Here is a 22,509-nt window from a genome sequence, read left to right as displayed (position 1 = left end):
TTTTGTAATGTGATAAGCTATTTTTAATAACGTAAGAATGGTTGATTGATAATACCTAGGTTACATTGAATTACATATTTAGTCATTAAACTTCAAATAAGCCTAAATACATTTGTAAACTTAACTGGTATAGATAAAATCTGAAATTTTGTTATATTTTTTAAAATGTTTTTCAAAAGTTTGGTGGTTACAATAATTTTAATTTTTAATTTTATTTTTCTAAATGGATTATATAAGATCACTACTTTATTTTATTAAAAAAATATCTATACCTCTTGGATAATAGATTTTTTTTTTTTTTTTGGATTTAAACTCGGGACATTTAATAGAAAGTTTTGGATTTTCTTAAACAAAATCTAAATCTAATAGATAAATTAACTGTTAATATGTTAAATGATCTTAGATAACTAAAATTGAATATTGAAAGACTAAAATAGTAATTTAACAAAAAAAAAAGAATAAAAGAACACGTGTGCAATGCTTTATGGCCTGGCTTCTATAAATAGATTTAGCCCTGTCGTTATACTTGAGAAGCCGTCAATTGTCGCGAATCGAGTAATCCCTCTTTGTGTTCTTCTTCGACTCGGGCCAAACCCTAGCGATATCTCAGCCATGTCGTCCAAGCAAGGTACGATCGATCTATTCAGCTTTTTTTTTTTCCCCTCTCGATTTCATCTTCGTTACGGTAGTATCATCGATTGAAATCGGTGTTGTTGGCTATGATATGATCTACAATCCCCGTTTTTACCGACTTAAATCGTGATATTGAGAATCGATTTTGGTTTATGTCTTTGTAGGAGGGAAGGCAAAGCCTCTGAAGCAACCCAAGGTTGATAAGAAAGACTACGACGAGGTATGCTTTTGAATTTATTATTTTATGGATCCATCTCGCGATTAGATTTTTCATGGTTTTCCTTATTTCGGGTTCAATTTTTGGTATCGAAGAATTTCGATCTGCCTTGTGATGTTTTGAAGGCTGTAAATGATTTCATTGAAGTTTAAAATTATTGATTGTTGATCACCCCCTTTTAGAGCCTCATCAAAATTCATGATAAGAGAATAGAAGTTCTGTTTAAGTAACGCGTACCTAAATTTTGGGTTCGATCTAGTTTTTTTGCTTTTTTATTATTATAATTTAATAAAAATTTAGCTGCAAGCATCATTATCGTCGATTCCATTCACCGGAGAGGGAAGGTTCGATTCATTGGTCATTATTAATGGATGCTCTCAGCTGATATCACTTTATTCCAATCATTGATCTTATTAATTAATGGTTACTTGATGAAGGGAAGATGGAGGGAACTGTATCTACCTCTACCCTAATTCGTTCTGGAATATATATATTATAGTTATCTAATTAACCTGGGTTAGATATTATTTTCAAAACTGAAATTTGAATGTTTATGGGTTTTCTCAACAGGTTGATATGGCCAATATGCAAAAGAAGAAGGATGAGGAAAAGGTGAGAACTAGAACCTCATAACTGAAAACTGATGGTCTAATTAGATGCTTTTTGTTTGGTTCTTGAAAGAATGCAAACTGTTCATGTTGGTGCACGTCCTTTTAACTTTTGTTAATTTTGGTTCATTCATTTTCATGCTTTCTATTGAAATTTAGTTTGACAATTCACTCACTAAATTTCTTTAAAATACAACCACAAATTTGTAACAAAGTGTTTCCTCTGTGTATAAGCTTTACGTTAAAATTTTGCAAATAAGAATCATAAACTTAAAATTAAACTTAAAATTGTCACATTAACTTTTTCTTCTGGTCCATTGGTTGTATAATTCTGCGATGTTTGATGATATATACAGGCGCTCAAGGAGCTTAGAGCAAAGGCTCAACAGAAGGGGACCTTTGGAGGTGCTGGGCTCAAGAAGAGTGGGAAGAAATGAGGGGTTCCCACTTCCCACACAAATTCATGGAGGTAGATTTACTTCACGACCTGAAATTGCAGACATTTAATGGCTTTTGAATCAGTTGATTGTCCTTGTGTGTTTTATGTAAAACCCTGAAAAGAAGATGATATGCTGTTGAATGATTATATAGAAGTTGAATGCTTCTCAATATCCTAAACTTTCTTTAGCTAAATATTCTTAACTTTCCTCTCGTCTTTTGTTCTTTTTTTATTTTAATAAATATAATTAGCAAAAACATATTCTAAATTATCTCTAGACTTGAAACTAAACGAGGTTAAGAATTTAGTATTGGAATTGCATTGTTGTGGTTGGGAAATTTTTTATTCAGCATTACTGAAACGGCAGTACCATTCTCTCTCTGTTTAAACTCTAGTTTTGTTGTTTTTCTTAAATTGCAAATTTGGTTTGTAACTTTGGAATTTTTGTCTAACGATTAGAAACTTAACTCGAGGTTTCAAGTTTTTAAAAATCCCCATAGATCTATTACCGTTAGGGTGATCGTCGGTCAGGCGGGCCAAAACCAGGGTGAAAACCGACAACAGTGTTCAGCTTATCAGTTTCAGTTGGTTTTTCGAAACCTTCTAATTAAACCGACCACTGACCATATTTTAATAAAATTGACCATCGAGTGACCATATTTTAATAAAATCGACCATATTGGGTGTTGGTTCGGTCATTTTGAAAAGTTCAGATTGGTTTCTGGGTGTCAATCCTCACATCTAATTTAAAATTTTACAATATAATTTCATAAGAAGCCAAACACCCAATATTCAATCAACCAACTATAACACATTATAAAAGAGAATTAATTTTGAAGAATAGGAACGTTTGGTGGTTGAATTACCAAAACATACCTTTTCCCCATGAAATTCAGAAATAGGTTTAAATAATTTCAAGAATAGTTTTATCTATTATTTTAACTTATGAGTATCCATGACAATTTTTTTTTATCAAACAATAGAAATAACGTAGCTAAATTTAAGGAACCCTCAAATTATTATTTGAAAACACTAGAGGCCTTCAAATTTATTTCAATGTTTAGACTAAGTCATCAAACATAATTGTAATACAGTGGTATATATATCGAAAATATATATAAATACAACAAATATTATAACCTTTTTGTATTTGATAATGATAGTTCGTTATTTTTATCTATCACGTCAATCGATTTAATTTTGCGAAACACAAGTCTCAAAGACACAATTATGGATCTAGAAAATTTATTCACATAAAGCTTTGAGTTGAATTTGAAAAAAATTTAAAATTAACCACTAAGCTATCTATAAAAATACTATACGTTTCAACCCTTGGACTACACTAAATTTTTCGGTGACTGCATTACAATCCTCAAAGACACAATCACGGATCTAGAAAATTTATTGACAGGAAGGTTTGAGTTGAATTTGAAAAAAAATAAAAATTAACCACTAAGCTATCTATAAATACTAAACGACTCAATCCTTGGATCTATACTAAATTTTTCGGTGACCGCATTACAATCATATTTTGTTTAAAATAAAACAACTTGTGTCTTGCAAATCCTACGTAAATACCGCTGCCTTCAGCTCCCCAATAAATTCAACTACTAAATACACCAGTCTACTACAATTCAAGAGTGGTTTTGTAATTTGCATCAAATTTGTAATTAGAGAAATGATATCTAAACTAAGAAGAAAAAAAAAGAGTAAAATTTTGAATTTATTTGTTATTAAAGATTTAAGAGTTTGGGAGTTGCACTATTAATGGGCCGACAGAAGAGTCGCTATCTATGATTTTAATCATCCAGTTGTCAAGTTCGTCGTCTTCATCCGTCAGCCAGCTGACCTCATCTTTTCCATTTTTTCTTTTTTCTTTTCTTTCCTTTCTCCAAAGATTCAGTTAAACAGTGAAAAAGGGTTCAATAATCTGATAGTGAAAAACAATAAAATATGTTCTTTCTCCACAATTCATTTCATTTCAATCCTCAAAATGGGGTCGAAGATTTGCGGATCTGTTTTTCAACTCTATCCGATTTCCAAAAGGTTTTCACATTAATCTTCCATTATGCTTCTGGTCCTACTTCGAAATCTTAGCTTTATTAAGTCAATAATTTAATGGAAGTTCCATTTTTTTCTTTAGTTTAATTTGTTTGTTTCTTCCATTTTTTGGCCGTACGATTTTTTTCTTTTGTGCTCAATTTTTTTATCGTTTTGTTCTAGCTTTTGCAGTGTCGATGGAACTTGGAGCAGGTTAAAATAGGTTACTCCTTTTCGTTTCAAAGTACTGTTTGAGGATTTAGACCTTTGTCTGAAGGCTAATGGCTGTGAGTGTTCCAAATATCTCTCTTCTTTGTTTGTTATTTTTTGCTTATTACCATTTCTTTCTTCTTCTCTTGAATGTTTCTGAAATAATGAAGTTTTATACTGAATTTCTTGGTTATCTTATTTACTATGTGTTGCGAACTGCTGGGATCTATGATTCGAACCTTGAATTGTTATGTTCGCGTATGGCTTGAACTAGATGAGCTATGCGTAGGTCGGGCTGTTTATGGAGTTTGTAATGTAGAATCATATTGAACTACGTGTGTTTGTGTGTGTGTGTGTATCGGGGGATTCGAACCTCTGAAATGTGCACGTCGACTCATCTTCTTGGTTTGCTTGTTTTAAATCTATTGATTCCTTTGTTTCTCTGTTCTTGAGTCGTGGTTGTTAATGGAGGTCGTAATGCAGAATTATGTTGAATTGATGTCGAGTTCAGAGAGTACGGAATCGGTTTTGACTGTCTTGGAGTCCAAAACTGGCTTGACCTTTTCTAGCTTATCTTAATTAATGGGTTGAACCTTTAGGCTAATTTTAAACCTCTCTTTCCATGACTGAGTCTCTTGAACATATTATGGTTTAATGAACTTTTTCTTCACCTTCCATCTTTCTATGACTTCGTCAAAGATTCAGTCAAGAATGTTTCTCCTCTCATACAAATTAAATTACATAAGGTTACTTGCCTTATTTCACGTGGGATATCTTATTCATACACTCTTCGTCTGCAATACCATAACACCATTGACAATGGTGTTTTTCATTTTCTTTTTGCCATGAATTTTGATTGATATCTGGATATGCATGTGTCTCTCGACAGGAAAGAAAATATTATTCGTTTATTTTTCACCATGAGAATGCTCATCTTTCATATGAGATTTGGAAATTGTTTGCAGTTACAAATTTTTCCTTTTCATTTTTTGAAATTTGTATGCTTCTTTGATAAAAGAGTTCATGCTGTTTGCATACCTTCGTTTTCCTTGACATGGATTGTTGTTTTGTAACCTCTTCATAGATCTGTTACCATAGCACTTTTAAGGACGATAAGGAAACTCATGAGGAAGTTTCTAAGATGATGAAGGAAATTACCTTTATTGGAGAGAAAAGTGTAGTTCTGTCAGTGTTTTATCACATTATAATATCTCTAAAAGGAGGTTCATATTTGTGTTACATGTGATTTTAGAATACTTTTCTAGTAGTCATAACTTTGTGTACGAACGCAATCCGGCTCAAAACCGAAAATCTAGTTTCTTTGCTTACGATTGGTCGATTCAAAATAGATTAGTAAAACATTTTCTTCTCCCACTGCAGCGGAGTTCACAAGTACCAAAATTTGGTAAGTGGGATGATGGGGATGATGTCCCGTATACGACCTATTTTGACAATGCGACAAAGGCTAAATTCGAGAGGATGAATCCAAATGATTCTCTTCCTCACCGTGAGGAGATTTCAAACACAGTGAGGTCAAACTATGAGCAACACAAAATCAAAGAGGGTGGTGTTGTGAGGAGGCAACCTGAATCTCCATTACACCATGATGCTCCGGAATTGTCTGGTCGGGATTATAATGGTATAAAGTCCGCAAAGAGTCGGGGTCAACAAGTATCAAGGCCAAAGCACACACAAGAAGATTTGGGCTTGGAAGATAGCAATATGAAGAAACAACTTGATTCCCCTTTGGACCATCGATCAATGGGTCAAGTTAGCTTGAACTCGCCTCTTCATCAACGTCAAGGTAACCACAGCTCGACCAGTAATTCATCGAAAGGGACTATGAGAAATGGCACAGTTTCTGAATGCAGCATAGAAAATTCACCTCTTCATTCGCGACAGCATCCAAGGACTGAAGCAAAAACTGTTGTACCATCTTCACCGTTACGGGAAAGAAGAGGCTCAAGTTCGCCTAGAGGAAGTAGTCATGAAGGTTTAGCTCCCTTAACTCCTGGAAGATCACGTCAACAATCTGTTCCTCGGGGCAATGAAACCGTAGCACCTTTCCTCATTTCCTTTCATTCACGTATTTAAGTTCACAACTAGAGTGTTCTGAAAAGATTTTGTACATTATAATGCTCAGTGACTTAGTTTCCAGATTTGTTCCTTAGATATCAACGTGTTTTTAAAACAAAAGTTGTCTACAATTCACTGCAACCCATTGATTTATGACTATTGATGAGATTATTTTGAATGACACAGTCTCCTATTGTTTGATGTTGCAGCCTGATCGTGGTGCCACAGTCCCAAAATTTGGTGACTGGGACGAAAGCGATCCATCGTCATCTGAGAACTACACTAATATTTTCACCAGAGTGCGCGTGGAGAGACAAACGGAAGACGGAAGTTTGCCAGCTGGGACCAATGTTTCTAGTATTCGTAGTCGTTCTAGTGCCGAAAACTCAAAGGTACGTCATGGTTAAATTATCACAATCCAAAAGCTTAAGACCTGATCTAAAGACTTCCTTATTTCCGAGTTATTGGTGATCAACACAACAAGTTTTCAATGAATCTTTCTTGCAAGTAAAACGGTCAGATTTTGCATGGTTTCTTAGAATCTGAACTATTTAATTGCTTAAATTTTATTACTAGTAATTCTGAATTATGTGATTTAGAAATATTTTGACCAACTTGAGATGAGATGTGATTAGATATGAGTGGTTGTTTTGTTGGGTGTGGTTGTTTTGAAAATTGAGCCTAAACTAAGCCAACTTCATGCAATATTTTTAGGTGGGAAGAACTAGAAGTGCTATTTAACTAACATATCTTTTCTTTCTCTCTCTCTCTATTTTCCATGGAGTTGGTAAAAGAGTTTGATCCATTTTTCTTCCTCTGTCCTACAGAGATGTTGCTGTTTTCCATGGGGAAAATGACTTGCAAGAAGGCATAGAATATGTTTTTTGCTTTTTCTAGATGGAATGGCCATGGTGGGAATTTGTTGTTTTTATTGGAAATGTTTGAGTTTGGGCAGAGGCATTTTTGGCCAACAGATTAGTGGTAAAGCTTTTGTTTTTGGGCATATTATGGTTCGCCACGTTCTCTTTTTGACTTTAATACATTCAAAACATTTATTACTGCTAATGCATATATTATTTCAAATATTATTCATTCAAGTGATTGAGTTCCTTCATGTTGTGTGTTATCTTTTTATGAGTGTTTATAGAAGATTTAACATATTAAGAATATTTAATATCAACGTTGAAGAATTGACGTGTAGATGGATATTTTAATCCTTAGGTCGAAGCATCGTTTAACTCTCAAGTGTCAAAGAGCAAATATTTTTTATAAAATAATTATTCAAGGACAAATATGAAATTTATGAAAATATTGGATCATAAATATTTTTTGGATTTGGTTACATTTATGGAAATTATTATTTGATTTAACTAACTTATTAATATATTTTTAATCTATTTAATAACTAAAAACCATTTTTTTTAAAAAGGAGAATTTTCATAAATATAAAACTTTTGGAGAAATTTCTTTTTTTAAAAAGTCCACAAACGTTACTCCATGTAAATATATTTATTATTAATATTAGTGTAAATATAAATATAGAATATTAAAAACCAATTGAATTAGTTTTGCTTTATGTACAAATAACTATATATGATTGTTTTGTAATAATGAAAATATAATATTTTGGTTATGTATTTTTAATTAGTCAACATTTTTTAATATATAATTTACCTTATCATCAAAGTGTTGGTTGATTTACTAATTATTTTTACAATTTTCTTGAGCTGATGAAATTAAAAGTAAAATTATAGAAACTTTTGACATACCCAAATTTTCATATATAGTAATCAAATATAATTGGATAAAAATTAATTAGTAACACCTTTTGAAAAACTAATTAGTTATTAATTTATCTTTTAACATTTCACAATCCATTCTTAATAATTTAGTGTTACATTTTTTCTTTTAGTACAAATACATATATAGTTGTAGGATCTTTTTAAGAAAAAGAATATTTATTTTTAATGATTTGTAAAGTTTCTTTCTAATTTTTTTTTTCAATTACTTTTCTTGTTTGTTAAAATTTTGATACACTCTTATGCTACATCTTTTTATATACAATATAACTTTTCAAACTCAATAAAATTAATTTGATTTCATGTTATACTTAAAGTTACTTTAATTATAATTAAGAAACAATTTTCCGAGACTAATATTTTTATCTTTTTATATCTTATGTTAGACACTTTTACTTTTATACAGAGAATACATTTTTAATACAATTTTAAAAATTTAGAGACTAAATCTACACTTTAACATTCATATAATATAAAATAGATGGTTTAAATTTAACAATATTTATTATAGAAATGTAAAGTTTTGAAATATATAAACAAATGTTGAAATATTTATTAAATTTTCATAAAATAAAACTATAGTTTCAATTAATTTTTCAAAAATGATATATTAAAGATTATAAATTATTTTTGTGTATTTATTGTTAGAAAAATTTGGAATAGAATTGATTTTTTCTTCAAACCGATTTAAGTTAATAGAAAAGAAAACAAAATAAATACATGGAGGTTATGGCTTCAAAACTTGACCTAACATATTTTAAAGAAATTTAATAGAACAGTTCTCAAATCAACCTTATTCTTTTAGTTTTGGAACCTTCTCTATTTTACTAAATTTTTTTTCTCAAGTACTTTAGAACTTCATTTCATTTGTAAAAGTGCAGTCAAGACCAAAACTAGAAATAAAATCGCAGATTTACAATGGAATCGACGATGATGATTTAAGATAATAGTAAATACACAGCATACTTACATATAGACAATGGAGGATTAGTTGTTTTCGTGTCAAACAGAGGAATGGATACTTGACGTTGAGCTACATCGAGCCTCGACAGCGAGGGTCTTCACAATGCTATGGCATGGATCGCCCCCAAATGCAGAATTTGAAATTTCAACTGTGCAACTATTTTTCCCTAAGCAAGCCTGGAAAGGGAAGATGAAACTGAATGGCTCAGTTATCCGAATCAAAATAGTTACTTTTTACCTTCCGATCTTAAAAGGAAAAGGAAAGGCTAAATTAAGAAAAATATCTCATCCAATTAAAAAATTATTAACCTTAAGAAGTTTCTCTACTTTAGAACATACATTAAAATTTTCGATGAAAATTAAAACCTAGAACAAATGTGGCGGTCACTTAAAACAATGTGATACTGCTCGAGTCTCAAGGAACCACAACTACCATATTGTTTCAGATTCCATGAATTTCTATTCGAAAAGTAGTTATGGAACGTTTTGCACAATTTTTATTTGCAATTTAGGCTTGAAAATTCACCTTATATGCAATAATATTCTTTGGAAATATCAAAAGAGGACGACTCACCTGTGAAACAACGGACAAAGAATTGGTTGCATGACAGGGACCTCTAGAGAACTTGTTGCAACTTCCTTGAGGAGTTCCATAGCTAGCAAATTCGACCGAGGAGATTACATGTCCATCGTCACAATGCAAGAACATTTCCGGGTTTGCACGGTTTGAGAGAGTTTCTCCATCAGATATATAGTCATTAGACAATTTCCTAAGAGATGGATAGTGAGACTCTGAGACTTGACCACAGATGACTCCAGTTGAATACAACTTAACTACAATCTCAAGCGGATTTCCTCCCGTTTCCTCGAAGAGAACTAGTAAATTGCTTGATTCCTTTAACCACGAGCGTGGAATATGATACCTGAAAGATACTTTTACTTGCAACGTTAACAAGCAATACAGCATCTATTCTGATTCAATATATATATTTATACTTGTAAACAAATTGAGAATTTAAAAAAATAAATGTAAACAATAGAGAGAATTGATACAGAGATTTGCATGGTTTGGTGTGTTAGTTACGGCCACAAGCAGAGGGAGAGACCAGTTTTTTATTAGAGAGAATGTCAGACTAAAGAATTATAGGCGTCCAATACAAACACGCACACAAACGCATGCCATATATGTCATCATTGAAACATAGTTTGGATTCTTTAAGCTATTTGGTAGGTTCGAACATACCAGCTTTGTGTTGGCCTCCCGCAATTTGTTGCACACTTTCCCGAATTATAAGCACCACGATAGTCACATTTTCTGGGACAGCCATCTTTTGGGGAAACCACACTCCAGTATCTACCTATATGATGGCCATTAACCCAAGCCTGCCCCTTCCCCATGCTTCCTAGATTAATAGCGACCGGATCGGTTCCATCAGGTGAACTGAAGTACGCCTACACCAGAGCCAAAATAAATGAGCTTCTAAATTCGAAGAGATTATGTTTGGTCAACTTAACTTCCATGGATCGCTGGAACTTGGAATGAGGTCCCTGATTTTCCCAAGTGTCAATTAAGAAAACCCATCTATGATCTATCGCATCAAACTGACCATATAAATACACCAGAAATAGAAAATAGGCAAAACAAAGCTTCCTTGTGAAGAATTGTCTACCAAAATCCCTACAGCATCAATCTAACCAAATAGGGACACTGGATACAGTAAAAACAGAAAATAAAGAGTTTTCCAACAGAATCATAAAGTGAAAAATCCATGGTTGGGATTAGCAAAAAAAAAAGGTCAAGAATAAGATAGCACAAAAAGTTACGCTATTAGGTAAAGAGATGCAAAAATGTCATTCCAGATCCCTCCCTGAACACAAATGACAGCAGTCAAATATGATTCTTTTTTCAATAAACAATATTATTTGATAATCTCTGGATAATCTACCTTGTACCAGGTGAATGTTGACGGAATAGCATCAACTGACAATTCGGTCCAATCGGCCTTCTCATTTTCTTCTAAAGAATAGAAATTCAAGAATTCACCCTTGAGCCCAACCTAGTGCCAAAATGAAATTTTGATTTTATATGTCAACAACTTTCTAGATGTAACTAGAGAAATTTGAATACAGATTTAAACTACTAAGACTCAGGTTCAGCCAAAAGCTAAAAGAAAACTATCGCTGTTAAATATTATTACCTGATAAGTCCATAAGGACTTGGAGAGATCGATATCTCCATTTTTGAATCCAGTGAGCTTTATACGACCTCTAATACCTGCCCCGTCTTTCTCAATGAAGGCACCAGAATTCTATTGTATGATTAAAAGAAATCAAATAATACATAAGATCCACGAACATACCACCAATAAGAAAATTAGCTTAAAAGAAAATATGCATTCAGAAGAATGAAGAACTAATTGTATGTAGTTAAACTGAAGCAAAAAAATCTAGAATTGAACCTAGAAAGGATCCAGCTCAATAAAAGTTTAGGGCCCACTCGAGTTTAAACAGAAGAAATTAATGATATTTTGAAGAATCCAGTGGCCTTTTACTACTATGGCTAATTCTTGAGATCTTTTAGAAAGAAAACATGAGCACTAACAAAAAAAAGTCAAATAGTTCAGATTACGTTGTTGTAATAGAAAATTTAAGGTCAGTGCTAAGGATGGTATCTTGAATATCCTTATCTCAGAATTGTCACCAAGGCCTATTCCATTTCATCCCAATTAAGGACGTTCATGGCAGATCAAAATGTCCTTCAAAATTCAGAAAAGAAACACTCCTTTTATGGTTAACGTTAATTGATGAGCTTCGAGCTCCATCTTTTGAATTCTCTAATCATTTACCTTTACCTCTTTGCGGTGTTAGATCACCATGTTTCTTCTTTAGAATAGGCCACCTGGATTCTAATAAGCACAGGGAATGGCGGTATCCACCTTAAAGAGACATTGGAGAAGGACACAGTGTGCTTGAAGTGAATTGATAATGCATTTAAATCCAGACAGTTTCGATAATGGCATTAAACACGGTCATCTAGTCATCACTCACCACAAACCACAGTTTCACGTAGATCTCCACAAAAGAAAAGATGTAGATGAATTTTTTACCTGTAAACCCATTGCTTGAGATAGCAACAGCAAATCATTATATCCTTCAAGAAATTGGACAGGCTGGACAAACTTCACCCATTGACCAATTGCACTGCCTTTTCTTCCATATGACAGAAAAAATGGAATAGAGTTAGCGAAATGATTAGTACATGTACACACGACACAAATTTGCAGATATTTCTTACTAGTGCCAGCAAATGGAAATTTAATCCAAAAACTTTTTCGTATAAGCTTTCTAAAAAATTTACCATATATGATAGAAAAGAATTGTTTGTGTAAAGAGGAAAATAAATACTGATCAAAATGGCAGGAATTCTTCAAAACTAGATTCAAATAACTGATCCCTGGAGAAATGGGAAGGAAGTTCAACGCACTTCATAAATAGCCACCACTAAATCATCTCAAATCTAGCTGTTGTGATGCTGCCAGTGAATATTCCAAAAAAATGCAGCAGATTACATAAGTTTGGTTTTTTTAAAAAAAAGAAAAGCCTCTTTCATCGATATAATGAACGAGAGACTACATAAATTTGAATTCGACTTATGTTTAGATATTAAGAAAAAAAAAAAAAAAAGAGGGAATATTTGTGGAAACCAAAACAAGAGTGCCTATTCAAACTCCAGGTTAGATACTGGAAAATAGAAAATGCGGCTCAACTGAATGAAATCCACCAACTCGTAAAGCGTATTCTTCAAATTCAACAATTAATACTAGGTTGTAGCACTATATTATTTTGATTCAATAAAATTAAAAAGGACAGTTTTTTTTCTTTTAAATAAACGTATATAGGATGTTTGATTCATTAAGTTATCTTGAGTTCATTAATTTACGTCGATTCTCATTCCTAAAATTAGCAAATCATCAGATCGTCGCAAAATAACAGATCAAATACAGTGCAAGATATCATGTTCAATCACCTGTAAGTTTCCCATTAACAAACACACGGAACACATCGCGAACGCTATCGATCGTAATTGTAGGGGTTATGTTTCTTTCTTTCCAAAATCTGATATCATCATTGGAAACATGTATCCTGTATTTCACGAAGTGCATAGGCGCTAAATAACTTTATTCTAAAAAATAAAGAAAGAAAGAAAGCTAAAAATGGGATAATACTATGTTAAAATCATAATTATCGTGAATATAAAAAATATATAACATTTTTACATTAATTTCAACACTCTCCTCAAGTATCGACCAAGACTTGAGGCCTAATTTCTTTTTATTTAGAAATAAAACTTTCATTGGCAAGACTTGAGAAGGCTTGAGGCCCAGAACCTCTAAGTTTGAAATGAAGAAACCGTCATGGCAAAGATTTTTTTTCCTTAAGTTTAACTTGTGAAAGTTTTCCATCTCAATTCTAATTGGTTTATTTAGTTACTTATAACGTTTCAGATTTCATTACTCGCATGAAACTAAAGTTAGATCAAGTTTGGTAATAGTATACAGTAGTGATAGTAAGACAACGCTTCTCTTATAACGTTTCAGCAAGCACGTGCATGGTGTTCTTGTTTCCAATTTTATCAATTAAGTGAAAATTTACCTGGTCATATACCAAAGGTAATCAGAGCGATCCTTTGTAACATTTAAATGCTCCAGTATACCCTTGACAGTAAAATTTTGATCACTCCAAATTCCGATGGGTTCTTTTACCGTCATCCAAGAATTAGCAATTATCGAAAGTTCATTCTGATCCGTAGCATGTAATTTCAAAGAAACATTAGCAGAAAGGGGCGCATACAACTCCAATATCTTGATGGAAGTCTGTGCTGCAACCTGCTCAACATTTGCAATTTTAGCTTCTCAAGTTAAATTATGAAGCATCCAGAGACGGAAAAAGAAGCTTTGGGAAGAGAGATTGTATGCAACTCAAAAGCAAATGGCAACACACTGGAATCAGAAAATCTCTATGCTCATCATTTCTTATCACTGAATCAGAACTATTGTAGAAACTTGAAAAAATAAAACCACCAGTACTGATTCAATTTTCCTAGGGCATCATCAACATATATCGGTAAAGCTTATAGAAGACTGAGAAAGAAACTGAACTTCCCATATAGTTTCGGTTTTCCTTGGACTTACATAGATTTACCACAGCATTGTAGACCAATTTCTAAGATGAAAGTTGAATCACATTCTTCCTTTGTGCATTACTAACAAGAAAGTTCGAAGTAAAAAACCCAATATGAGTATCATACCTTTGCAGTGTTGAACACTACGTTCTGGCAGTCTGGTAAAATACTAACAGACCATGGTGGTAAGTTATAAGTTTGTCCATTAAATTTTACAGCAACTGCTTTACGTTCATCAATGTTTGCAAGAAAGGCAGAACAGTTTCTTAGAGTTCCAAGCTTTGAAAGTGTTAGGTCATCAGTTTGAGATTTCATATGGTATACATGTGCCTGAAAACAGTAATGAAAGAATTATAATATTCATATTTATCAGTGAACTGTAAGGCCCCTAGTTAGGCAAATATTAAGATTATTAGGAAAATATTAGTTTGGTAACTAGAAGGGGGCAAATTAGTAAATAGCTAATTAGTTGGTGAGGACTGAGGGTTATAGTTATAAGTAGGAGTGAGTTGAGAGAATGGGTGTGAAGAATTTTATGGTGATTTCCTAATTGGGAATTTGGGAGAGGACTCTCAGCCCTCTAGAATGTGTTGAGGTATATTGTAATTTCTTCAATGATATTGCAATATAATTTTAGCTTTTAAGTTTTCTTGTTTGTTCTTTGTGTTTTTGAGTCTCTTGTTAGGAGGTGTCCTAACATAATCCTCTACCAAATTCCGAATTAGGAAATCATCATAAAATTCTTCACACCCATCCTCAACACTAAAACCCTATTTATAACTAAAACCCTAGCCAACTAACTAGCTATTTACTAATTTGCCCCCTTCTAATAACCAAACTAATATTCTCCTAATAATTCTAATATTCGACTAACTTGGGGCCTTACATAAACATCCATCAGCAAACAATAATTCAAATCATTTGGACACTAAATGGCATGAATAAATATTTTCATTACAAAATAGGGAGAAGACAGCTTCAGCCCACATCAAGGTAAGAAAAATCTTTCAATTGGAAGAGGAAGAGGAAGGATGTAATTAGTAAATGAGAGAATGGATTTACACAATGAGGAACAAACAAAAAGTAGCATAGTTTGTGTGATCCATTTTTAAGATCTCTTGCCACTTTCCAGCATTGATGTCACAGGTAGAGTCAAGTCATCAGGTCCCGTATCCCCCAGAGAAAAATCCAGGAAACCCTTTCAGCCAAAAGAGTTGAAAAGATGGCCCAAAACTTGCATTAAAGAAAAGGGTTGTTTTTGTTCTCTGCACTTGAATGCTAATGCCTAACTTGCCATAAACACATCATGGAAAAGGTAGGGCATTCATTGGAGATTGGGTCAGTATGGGAAAGTCTGTTACATTGCATTTCACCTTGTTCGGTTGTTAATAGAAAATAGGTGGTATTGATACATTTGTGGAAATGAAATTTTTTGTATTGACCCGTTTGGAGCTTTGGAATTTAGAAACCCTTGTTCTCTATCAATTTATCCATTTCAATACTCATTTGGATGATAAAATTTCTGATGATAGTACAATAAAAACCATAAAAAGCACAAGCTATTGTCAAACCTCCTGCTTGGGTCCCAACTTAATATACTGGGGTGAGTCAGCAGACACCAAAGCAGGTTCACAGAGCTTTAATGCAGTATGCAGATCCTTCAAGTGCCCCCATTTGGGTTCCCTTATCAAACCTATATGAAGAAAATAAATATTGCCAGTAGAGCCTATGAACAATGATTTTGTGAGCTTAATACAGGATAATGTCATGGGAATAGGTAATATTAAAAGGTAGCAGACTGTAACCGACTAAAAACTAAAATTTATCAGAGAAAATCTGTTTCATCCTAAGTTACCTACCATACTCATCAATTGGAGAGTCGTAATCATAGCTAGTAATATAAAATGGGCCTCCAGCAGTACGGCCAAAATTTGTTCCACCAAAGTACTGCAAATGTTAAGAAGTACACTTGGTTACATCATTGAATAAATGCAGGGTATAAACATTCTGTTGATTCCATAACCCTAAAAGTAAAACATTTCACATTTTTCTCCAATTAAATACATAAATTCCCTCGAGGAAAACAAATGTTTTCCCATAAATACATAATTTCATCAAGGAATTTGAAAGGGGGGAACACACACACACAAAGAACCACAAAGAACATCACGAGCCAACTTACAAGTAAGCCCTCAACTTCCTATTTAATTAGAAAAAAAAGGTGAAATGTTTGGAAGTCCCCATGAAATCCTAACCCTAAGGGATGTGCTGTGCATAATGCTTCAGCCTCGTCAAAAAATTCTATCACAAAGAATTATGTTGTCCCACTCTCTTTACTTTTCATTTCACTTTGATGACTTCATCTGGTTTTAAATACAGTACTCCATCATGATTTGCATTGTAAATTCTATCACTGTCATTCCATTATCTCCCATATAAATAAATATATGGTTGGGAAATAGATATGGCCATAAGTATATTTCATTATATAGTAGAATATATACCGGGCATGAATGTTATTGACTCCCTGCGATTTGAAGTTCCTTTCTAGTAAACGAAAGGTGTTTCTCATGAAATATGATTACATATAAAAGTTGAACTCCTTGACAGTGTTACGTAGTATGACACATGAAATCTATGTATAACCATTCAAAAAATGCACAAAACTATGACATGTTCAATTCTCATAACCATCTTGATTTCATTAAAATCTGGTAATTGACAATGTTCCAACTGATCTCACATACCATATAATAATTCTGAAAGCTCCCTTCACGTTGGAAGAAGCGGGCAACAGAGAATGCAAGATCTTCAACTGGTCTATGGGGTGACCTCTCACCCCATGATGTAAACCTTCAAAAAATTGAAATGTTTATGCCACTGAAATTTTTCAACAGAACCAATTATGCACTTGATCGTGTAAAATTGATATATGAGCTTATGAACTTATTAAATTATGTTTAGCTGGGGACAAACAGTATTATACCATGAAATGTTTTAGTCAAGCTTCTAAACTTTCAACATTTTGTAGGGCCCGGTAAATTACAAAAAAAAATGATGGAAGAATTGAAACGAGGACCCAGGAAAACAACTCCAACCAATAAAATAAAGTAATACTATCTAGGGATGATTGTCTGTCTTAAAATTATTACGACCTCTTTCAAACCAAACTTTCTACAGTAAAGTCTGAACTAGTACTTCATAGCATCTTCAACTTCAACTTCTTTATGAAAGATTACCACATAAACGATCATATAGTAATTAATAATTATGGCACAATAATCATAACCCTACTAGAAATTAGAAAACTATACCATCCATTCCAATTTTCTGTCCAAAATATGGGTTTGCTTGGAGAATTTGCCTTAAATCCGTCACAATAGTAACCATTGCATGAATTTATCTGTATCATTAACAAATTAAACATAAGTTAACAAGGTTTGGATCTCAAGATTTCAAGAAACAAGTAAATGCAAACTCTTGTCAGTTTATTATAGACACGATTTTATCGAGTGATCTTACCAAACAGGTTATACAAAGTGATGTTTAAGCTACAGTTAAATTTTTGTTTTGTACTTCAAAACCTTTAAACACACAACACACATATACTGCACATAACTTCTTAACTCATAAAATACATTTGACAGAATAGTTTTTACAAGTAATTAGAAGAGTGAAAGAACAACAACAATGTTTCGTTATGCTTTTAAAAGATGCTCTTGAACAACTAGCACTTTTTAAAAATCGATGTAAATGCATTGCATTCTTGAAGTTGATATAAACAAAACGTAGATAAAATAGAAAAGAAAACCTTCCCAAACAAAAGTTTATACTGAAAATTAACATAAAAGGGATATGAAATTTTGATCTAAACAAAAAATTTCATAAAGTACAGTGACACCTCAACTTTCTTGACTAATATATGAAAGAGAAACTGAAAATTGAGTAAATAGGGTAAAAGTTTTACAATGGTTGATGGAGCATCCTTCTGCTGGCACATAACCCATGGAACCTCAGCACCAAGACCTAGAGCCATGTTGCCAACCCATTTAATATACTCTTGTCCCCTCTTTCCATACGAACTTTCAATATTTCCATATTCATTTTCAACCTGTTATTTAGTTTCAAAGAGTGACAGTAAGAATGGTAAAAGAGGGGACACCATCCAACTGTAGTGAAAAATCCAGCAAAATAACACAATCTCATGCTATAAGAAATCATAGGAAAAATACTCTAAAAAGAAAAATGGATCACAAAAAAATCTAATAATGAGGGGTTACAAAATGAGAATATGAAGCATATCACTTTAATAGTAATACTTCAACCCCACAAGAACAACACAGCAGAATCGAATATTCCAATGCTCAAACTCAACAAAGTTCTAAAAAAACATGCAAGTATTTGCACAGCAGAGCTGAATTGTGATTTTCTGAAAAAATAACTTTCGAAGATAACTTCATCAAAATTCTGCAATATATGAAATGGTTAAAGAAAATGGAAGTATTGATAAACATTAAAATAACCAATCAACAACTCAGCTTAATGTAGGGTTGTACTCATGAAACTTATCCTATAAACAGCTAAAAAAGTAAATAATAAATAGAATCCCAATAAATTTCAATTGCAAGGTTAAATATCACGATCATTAAATTAACAGCAATATTCAATAACAAAGAACATTAACGTTTCTGTTTAACCTGCAACATGATGACAGGACCACCTTGCCAACAAAATAGTTTTTCATCACGCAAAAGATCTACTATCTTTTTGACAAATCGCTGCATCTCCTCCTATAAAAGATGAAGTGTTGCTACAGTTAATCATCTCATAGCAATGCAACAAACATTAATTGGCAATACCAACATGTTTAAGGTAAATTTATGAAGGTTACATGCCAAACTTTTGGCTCCAAAAAAGATATAATCAACTAGCAAGTACAAATATACGTTAAGAGATGCTGATGCACCTTGAAAGGAGCATTGTCTGTTCGAAATTCAATTCCAGGTACATCTCGCAACCACAAAGGAAAACCCCTACAATAATCCCATACTACATAACGGTTAACATTTCGTAAATTTGAGGAGAATAATTTTTAGATGGGCAAGACATCAGTAGTTGTACGGAGTTGTGTCGTCCGTGTAAGGACTAGAAGCTCATCCAGACAGAATTTTTCAACAGATGCACATCTTTTTAAGTGTCTAAAATAGTTCCTTATTTCCTGTTTTACCTAACCTATCTACTGTAGTATTACATTCTTTTTTAAATATGCTACTGGAAAATGGACATGGCAAACAGCCGTAATCAGGATGAACTTTGATTTTGTTTAGTAAGTCATAATACTACACCTCAGATGCCGACATGTCACGTTGTTATCTTGAGCCCTAAGTATTAAGCTACTAGATGATACCAAGAACTAATTTTGTTCTTCAAATGAAATGAATGCCAGGTTTCAAAACGTAAATGCTATCAGTTTCAAAGTGATAAGTACAATATAACAAACAACACGGTCTCAAAGAGAGCCAACTCTCACAAATTTGACTAGTAAAAGAAAACACTAATTGGGTGACAGGAGGATATACCCAAAATTCCATTCTGCACACACGTATGGTCCAATGCGTAAATGAAGGTAGAGGCCACTGGATCCTACCAGCCTTATAAATTTAACGAGGTCATATCTGCCATCAAAGTTATACTGGAAGGAGAAAATGTAAAATATATTTAAGTTATCAAGCAACCTACTAAAAACATGACGATTGGACTAGCTTGTAAGCAGATTACTGCACCTGTCCCTTTGTTGGTTCATGCCCATTCCAAAACACGTAACTCTGAATGACATCCGCCCCACCTTCCTTGCTCTTCTCAATTATATCAGGCCACATCTGTGGTAACATAAAAGGAAAGAACCTTACGATCAGGCCACATCTACAATCATGTAAAAACCTATAACCAAATTGAGTAAGTGTGATCAAATCTCACAAGTGATGAGTGCCAAACATTCTTTCCAATACCCTTATCATCTTTTATTGGAAACATAAAGATTTCATTGACATGATGGTTGATGAAATTACAAAATGGAAAGTCCTAATTAAAGGATTACAATAAAGCACTTCCAATTGGTAATGAAATTTGTGAAGCTAAAATAACAAAAAGGAAAACTCGATTTACACCAATAATAAGACAAATAAATGATGAATGATAGTAAAAATTAAATGTCTCTCTCCATTTTCATTATCTTGATGTATCCTGATTATTGAGCACAATAAACTATCCACACACAACAAATTCACTTCCCTTCATCCAAGGCCAACTCGATTATTCTCTCGCACGTCATTTCAGCAAATATAAATACAACAGTAAAGCAGTAAAAACAGAAAAATCGCCAAATTACCTCCGGAGAAGCGCGAGGATAGTGAACACCAGCAGAGATAAGCATGCGGCGCTTTCCATCGATGATCAGAGCCCTATGATCGTAGCTCACGTTAAAAGGCTTGAAAAACTCCCCAGAGACAACCAATAGATGAATCGTCAGAGTCAAACTCATCAACTGAACAATCAAAACACCTCGCACCGCCATTTAACTTCCTTGCCGCCGACCAAAAAAAAAAACTCAACCGGAACCGCCGTAGAAATATCCACTAAGAAAAATTTATAAACGTACAACCACCAAGTGACACCATAACCATAACCATAACCATTCAAAAAATTTCAACAACAGCGATCGAGCTCGAGAAGTTCAGAGCCTCAAAACACAAAGGTAATTTGCAAGGCTTCAATCAATTACCGTCCGCCATTTCTGAGGGAAGAGCTAAACTGAACTGACTTCCGATAGAAACAAGGATGTGCTGCGGGAGAATTTCGGATATTGGTGAGAATATTACCGCCACCTGTCCCTTATGTAATGGCGCGTGTGTTTACGTAACAAGCATGCGATTGGGATACTTTTGTGCATCGTTTTTATAAATATATTTTTAGTAAAAATTGCTGAAGGAATAGTTAATTTAATTTAATATAAATAAGTAAAGATCGGATAAAGGAATAGTTAATTTAATAATTTTCCACGTTTTTTTTTTCTTTTTTTAATGTCTTCGAATGATGTGTTCAAAAAATGTGTGCTTTTTGTCTATAGACGGATTCAGACTGGGATCAAAGTGGGAATAGATGCTGTCCTTGCCTATGATTTTTACGCCTTCCTTTTAAATTAATAACAATATATAATCAAACTATTTATTTCTTTTCTTTTCTCTTTTCATAGATCAATCTTGTTTTTATGTTAATTAATTATATGTATTAATTTAATCTTTTTTAAAGTAAATTGATTAGATATGTTAATCTAAAATAGTGAAGTGTGAATAGATTTCTTCACGTTGACTGGTTGGATTCTCTATCCTCCATTCTTTTGTTTTTGTTTTTTCTCTTTTCTTTGGGTGCATATGTGTTATTTTAAATTAGAATTTGACTATAGGAATAGTAAAAAATAGTAAGATTGATAAAATATTTACTGCTAGTAAAAATTTTAGATTATAACATTGATAGTATCAATGACACGGGTAGAAATATATTTTTATTTATTTTGCTATTTTTAAAATGTTCCTATAAATAATTTAAAAAATTATGTTTTAAATTGTGTTGTAACGTTTAAATTTGATCTTGTTTTGTTGATATCTACCACGCTTCAACAGACTAAAAGTTTCAAGTTGCACAACAGTTCTTTCAAGAGTGGATAACAATAGTGAGGAAGCTCGTCGATTGGGCCAATTTAGGACATTTTACGCCCTCCTTTTTATCTTTTTGTTGTAATTTTTGTTCTAAAAGCTTTTCCTTTCGAGATTTTATGTGTGAAGTTTATGATTCCCATAAGTATGTTAAAAAAGTCAAAAGCTAATAATCGAATGTTCAAATGCCATGCATCAATTTTTTAAATATCAAAGCATGTAAAAGCTTTGGTAAAACGTGTTTTGTACTATATTGTTGATCTCGTCCAAACACGTTTTTAAATACTTTTACGAATTGCAAGAATTTTAATGTAGTTGGAGGGAGTAGTTGTACACTCAAGTTGTTTGAACGACTCCATTTGTGCTCAACTCCACTCTAATGTCTCGTCAAAATTAATGGAACGATCTAGGTGGAGGGACAAAATCACTAGATCGATATCTAACCTAATAGGTTAAAGCACATTGCCAACCGTCTTTCGAAATTAAACATGTGAACAACTTTTACATAACATATTTCATCCACTTAAATTTGAAGAGTTGTTTTCAAATCCTCAGGCCACAATGAACTAGTTTATTCATAAATATAACTCTAGTTGTCTATGAGTGACAAGTTATATTATCTCTAATCGA

At 32.9% G+C, this 22,509-nt stretch overlaps 2 protein-coding genes and 1 long non-coding RNA gene across 8 annotated transcripts; 2 read left to right on the top strand and 1 right to left on the bottom strand.

Moving 5' to 3' along the window:
* Positions 1 to 473: 473 nt before the first annotated feature.
* On the top strand, positions 474 to 2,109 carry LOC101212603. The gene is made up of 4 exons (XR_968907.2): positions 474 to 628; positions 798 to 853; positions 1,421 to 1,462; positions 1,815 to 2,109. It is a non-coding gene; the product is annotated as a translation machinery-associated protein 7 homolog (long non-coding RNA).
* Positions 2,110 to 3,790: 1,681 nt separating this feature from the next.
* LOC101211635 (RPM1-interacting protein 4) lies at positions 3,791 to 7,337 on the top strand. 4 transcript variants are annotated; one of them, XR_004215659.1, is made up of 5 exons: positions 3,791 to 3,943; positions 4,121 to 4,224; positions 5,528 to 6,233; positions 6,433 to 6,615; positions 7,051 to 7,337. XR_004215659.1 is itself a non-coding variant. In XM_004133939.3 (5 exons), exons 2-5 carry the CDS (start codon positions 4,219 to 4,221, stop codon positions 7,078 to 7,080), a joined length of 894 nt encoding a protein of 297 aa, XP_004133987.1. In that variant the 5' UTR covers positions 3,793 to 3,943; positions 4,121 to 4,218; the 3' UTR covers positions 7,081 to 7,337. The 4 variants fall into 4 exon arrangements, 3 of the variants coding, with proteins under 3 accessions (XP_004133987.1, XP_011650873.1, XP_031739362.1); XM_004133939.3 differs by having other exon boundaries at positions 3,793 to 3,943; positions 5,528 to 6,202; XM_011652571.2 differs by having other exon boundaries at positions 3,809 to 3,943; positions 4,130 to 4,224; positions 5,528 to 6,202.
* A 1,478-nt stretch (positions 7,338 to 8,815) lies between these two features.
* LOC101203780 (beta-galactosidase 9) lies at positions 8,816 to 21,036 on the bottom strand. 3 transcript variants are annotated; one of them, XM_004134326.3, is made up of 19 exons: positions 20,556 to 21,036; positions 19,951 to 20,046; positions 19,747 to 19,859; positions 19,134 to 19,200; positions 18,865 to 18,957; positions 18,135 to 18,278; positions 17,482 to 17,570; positions 16,915 to 17,020; positions 16,027 to 16,114; positions 15,739 to 15,860; positions 14,294 to 14,497; positions 13,639 to 13,871; positions 13,013 to 13,128; positions 12,093 to 12,190; positions 11,184 to 11,294; positions 10,932 to 11,042; positions 10,229 to 10,437; positions 9,560 to 9,908; positions 8,816 to 9,162 (listed from the first exon to the last, which is right to left on the bottom strand). In XM_004134326.3, exons 1-19 carry the CDS (start codon positions 20,739 to 20,741, stop codon positions 9,025 to 9,027), a joined length of 2,673 nt encoding a protein of 890 aa, XP_004134374.1. In that variant the 5' UTR covers positions 20,742 to 21,036; the 3' UTR covers positions 8,816 to 9,024. The 3 variants fall into 3 exon arrangements, with proteins under 3 accessions (XP_004134374.1, XP_031739360.1, XP_031739361.1); XM_031883500.1 differs by lacking the exons at positions 19,134 to 19,200; positions 20,556 to 21,036; XM_031883501.1 differs by lacking the exons at positions 19,951 to 20,046; positions 20,556 to 21,036 and having other exon boundaries at positions 19,134 to 19,216.
* Between the last annotated feature and the right edge of the window lie 1,473 nt (positions 21,037 to 22,509).

This window comes from Cucumis sativus, chromosome 3 (assembly GCF_000004075.3).
Source record: "Cucumis sativus cultivar 9930 chromosome 3, Cucumber_9930_V3, whole genome shotgun sequence".
Classification (NCBI taxonomy): Eukaryota; Viridiplantae; Streptophyta; class Magnoliopsida; order Cucurbitales; family Cucurbitaceae; genus Cucumis; species Cucumis sativus.
This window is presented reverse-complemented; position numbering and strand designations above follow the sequence as displayed.

Bases quoted from the DNA above. Each gene is read 5' to 3' on its own strand.
- LOC101203780 (XM_004134326.3), bottom strand. From the start codon at position 20,741: ATGGCGGTGCGAGGTGTTTTGATTGTTCAGTTGATGAGTTTGACTCTG. The intron at 11,043-11,183 runs GTAATAATATTT...TTTTGGCACTAG, and splicing joins AGTCCTTATGGACTTATCAG to GTTGGGCTCAAGGGTGAATT. The intron at 9,909-10,228 runs GTATGTTCGAAC...AGTATCTTTCAG, and splicing joins GGGAGGCCAACACAAAGCTG to GTATCATATTCCACGCTCGT.
- LOC101211635 (XM_004133939.3), top strand. The intron at 6,203-6,432 runs GTAGCACCTTTC...TTGATGTTGCAG, and splicing joins TTCCTCGGGGCAATGAAACC to CCTGATCGTGGTGCCACAGT. The intron at 6,616-7,050 runs GTACGTCATGGT...TCTGTCCTACAG, and splicing joins CTAGTGCCGAAAACTCAAAG to AGATGTTGCTGTTTTCCATG.